This window comes from Propithecus coquereli, unplaced genomic scaffold, assembly GCF_000956105.1.
Source record: "Propithecus coquereli isolate 6110/MARCELLA unplaced genomic scaffold, Pcoq_1.0 Scaffold35, whole genome shotgun sequence".
NCBI classification, from domain to species: domain Eukaryota; kingdom Metazoa; phylum Chordata; class Mammalia; order Primates; family Indriidae; genus Propithecus; species Propithecus coquereli.
Genome location: NW_012149174.1, coordinates 9,065,280 through 9,069,042, shown reverse-complemented (window position 1 = coordinate 9,069,042; position 3,763 = coordinate 9,065,280). Strand labels below are relative to the sequence as shown.

The 3,763-nt window shown below is 38.3% G+C and overlaps 1 protein-coding gene across 1 annotated transcript in view; it reads left to right on the top strand.

Moving 5' to 3' along the window:
* PDE1A (phosphodiesterase 1A, calmodulin-dependent) overlaps positions 1-3,763 on the top strand; it is a 362,008-nt gene that overhangs the window by 331,512 nt on the left and 26,733 nt on the right. The window contains exons 10-12 of the mRNA XM_012651140.1: positions 572-653; positions 2,772-2,892; positions 3,295-3,482. Of these exons, the coding sequence (XP_012506594.1) occupies positions 572-653; positions 2,772-2,892; positions 3,295-3,482 (391 nt within the window). The remainder of the gene's footprint in view (positions 1-571; positions 654-2,771; positions 2,893-3,294; positions 3,483-3,763) is intronic.

Genomic DNA, 3,763 nt, shown 5'->3' with positions numbered 1-3,763 from the left:
ATTAAAATGAAATTATGAATGCTGAATGTAAGAATTTTGAAAATATTCTGCATTACTTGTTGAGGGAGGTTTAATAAAACTAGATAGTGAGTAGAGAGATGTTTCAAAATGCTCATACACTTTTATTTTAAAAAGCAGTTCAGTCACAAAATCTTGATATTAAATATTTTCTGATGTACCTGACATAAAAATAATGAGCAGAGAAATCCATGAGCTGGATTGTAAATTAAATGCCAAATGACACACTGAAATGACTCCGTATTTTATTGTGACTTTAGAAAATTCCAGAGAGCAAAGGTTTATCTCTTCACAACAAAGGGGTTGTGATACTAAGGCAGAGTCCCCAGGGGCTAAAATGTTCACGTTTTTCCCCCTGCAAAAGGTCCCCAGAGGGAGACCATCCAAGAAAAATTATATAAACTTGGACTACATCTTTTGGTTTTATTTTTTTAAAAAAAGTAGTGCTAACTAAGAAATGACAGATGTGGCATTTTTAGGCTTTGTATCTAGGCTGTTCATTATCTTAGCTTCTCCTCCCCAAGTCTGTGCTAATGTGCTTTTCTTTCCCCAGGGAGATAAAGAAGCTGAATTAGGGCTTCCATTTTCCCCACTTTGTGATCGGAAGTCAACCATGGTGGCCCAGTCACAAATAGGTAATACTGAAGATTGGTGGTGGTGAAAGTGGGTGTGTACATGTCAGTTTTCAAATTTATACACCATACTGTTCAAAGAGGTAACTTTCATGCAAACCTCACTCCTTATTCATGAGAAATTTGATCTTCGGACTGATGGTGCTGAATGATAAGAATTATTGGAACGTTTTCACAAAATGGATTCAGTAAAGCAGCATTAGTATTAATAAATGTAATTGTTTTTCAGGTTGTAATCCTTTTATAAAATAGAAGACTTTCTTTTTGTGCAGGAGATTGTGTTTGTTGTTGTTTTGTTGCTGATTATCTTTTCTGCAACTTAATCCTTTAGATAGAGGACAATTCAACAAAAATATTAGTGTGTGTGTTCTGTTATCACAAAGTTTCCATAGTATGCTTCATATAGTATCTCATGTTCATTTGGGAAAAAAATTTCATCCTATGAATAGATAAACCAACAACAGGAAATTTGCAAAATAATATTACTCCCGGCCACATTTATTCTTACCATATGTATTTATGTTGAGAACTTCAAGTCCAATCCATTATTAAAACGTATTACTGCTATGTCACATGGTTCAAATATTTGTAATAGTTACTCCACAAGCCAGCATCTTCATTACCGAACTACATGATCAATAAACATGAGGATCACCACCTTACCTCTGTAGTTGTGTTCCAGTACCACCTACCACAAAGCTGCAGGGTAGTCGGCGGTCAGAAAGCTGCTGCTTCTGACCTTTCCCCCTTCCCATCCAAGTTCCGACAGCTGTTTTTCTAGCAACCATAACACAGGTACCTATTACTGCTTAGTAAGTATGAATGTGGCAGGCTGAGGACCTGATGTGGCAAGCTGAGAGGGATGGAAGTTTCTGAGGCTTGTTGCTGTAACATCAATGGCTGCCATGTTAGTAGAGGTGATGCTTCAGTTAACAGTCTGCATATCCCAGGCATTTAAAACCACAAACAATTTAAAGTAACACCCTGGATGGCCAATTAACATTGCTTTGACTTGAAGACATCAATTAAAAAACAAAACTATTGAAGTTTTGTTGAATTAAGAATGTGCCTTATTATAAGTAATCCAGTTACTTCAAAGGAGAAGTACTTTTATCCAAGCTTATGGAGGATAACATTCAAATGTGGATATTTCCCAGGACACTGTGCCTTAACAAGCCTCCCTCCAGCTATGCTCTTACATTCAGGGGTACTCCATGGCTCCCAGATGTGTTTCCAACAACCACCACACCTCCCCTGGGTCCTGGGGCTGTTGCCGCATACCCAGAGCTTAGAATAGATTGTTGTCTCCCTCTCTACCTAAACACTGGATGGTTAATGCTCCCAGAGGACAATGCCCGTTCTCTCTGTGTGTGTCATTTTCTATCTTGATGAGTGCTTTAAATGTAAAAGTCTTCATTCAATCATGACATCTCAAAGTGGTAGGGATGAATGCTGTCTCCCAGAGATGTTACTGTTCTTTTCTCTGATTTGACAGAACACGCCTACACTCTGTGAACTAACACTTTACATCCTGAGAATAATAAACAGCAATTTGAAATATTAGCACACCGGCAGAAAGCACTAGCTGAGACAGTAAGAAAAAAAAAAAGTGGTTGACTTCCTGAGAACCACTGAGCAAAAAACTTAAATTATTTAGTTTCTTTGGAGCTTCGATATTATTTCTTGTTGGTCAATAATAAAATCCAAAATGCCCATGAAGACCTTTCAGAAAGGGTAATGATCCCTCTCATTGAAAGAGGAAAATATAGACTCTCATTAGATCTGACTTTATCGTTAGCAGCCGTGTATAACGCCGAGCATATGAGGCTGAATGTTAAATGGAAATGCCAATATACTTGAGCTAGCTAGCTTAAATTGTATCACTTCCACTGCTCTGGAGATTATTTTTAGCACAGTTAAACTATCTCTAAAGATTGTTGTTGTTAGATTAAAATAATATCAAAGGGTAAACAGAGCCAATATTGTAGTTGATGTTTGCTATCCCAGGAGTGTCAGAGAGGCCCTCCATTATTACTGATTTTAGAATTCAGGAAATTATAGCGCTTGAATTTATGGGATGTTTTGTTTAGTTTAGTTTTGTTTTGTTTTTTGCTTTTGTAGGTTTCATTGATTTCATAGTAGAGCCAACATTTTCTCTTCTGACAGACTCAACAGAGAAAATTGTTATTCCTCTTATAGAGGAAGCTTCAAAAGCCGAAACTTCCCCCTATGTGGCAAGCAGGTACGATATTTTCTTTTTTTGTATCATTGTTCATCTTTGTGATGTTTAATAACCTTTTACTAAATTATCCTTATTTCTCACATCTGGGCAGCGCATTCTTACAAGAATTATTAGGTAGTATTGCCACCTAGTGGCTTTGTGTTTTATTGTATCTACCTTTAAAATTGAGAACTGAAGTCTACTGCAAAATGATACCAAAGTACTAAGGAGTGTGCTAAGGAGAGTCCCCGCCCCCATGGGAGGGGAAAGAAGGGAGGTGAGCAGCTGCCATGTGCTCAAAACTGTGCCTGCGCATCTGCTATCCTGGTTCTCCAATCAGCTTTGTAAAGTTTTTCAGGTTTTCCTCCTTCATCCTGTATCCTGATGTTGATATTTTTTGGTTTCTTTGGCTGTTATTGTTAGCTCAACCACCATTGTGGGGTTACACACTGCTGATGTGCTAAGACGATCAAGTGCCAAAGGCTCCACGAATGATGGGTCCTTTTTCCCAGACTACTCCCTTGCAGCAGTGGACCTGAAGAGCTTCAAAAACAACCTGGTGGACATCATTCAGCAGAACAAAGAGAGGTGGAAAGAGTTGGCTTCACAAGGTATAGTTGTTTAGGAAGACTTCCTGCCATCTCCCTCTGTCTTAACTTCTCCTCCAATATTTTAAATTTTTCCCCTAAATTAATTTTTCTGTAAAATATGTGAGCCTTGGTGGTGTTTGGAGTTTGGCTACCATGAGAAAGTTGGATTCTGCTCTGCTTATGCCACATGAGCTGCAGCCGTATGTGGCAGTGGGTGATGGCAAACTGGGTATCAAAGGATGAGACAATAATATGGTGACAAAACTTCGTTTTACAGTAAACTCCTGTGCTTTCCTGGAAGT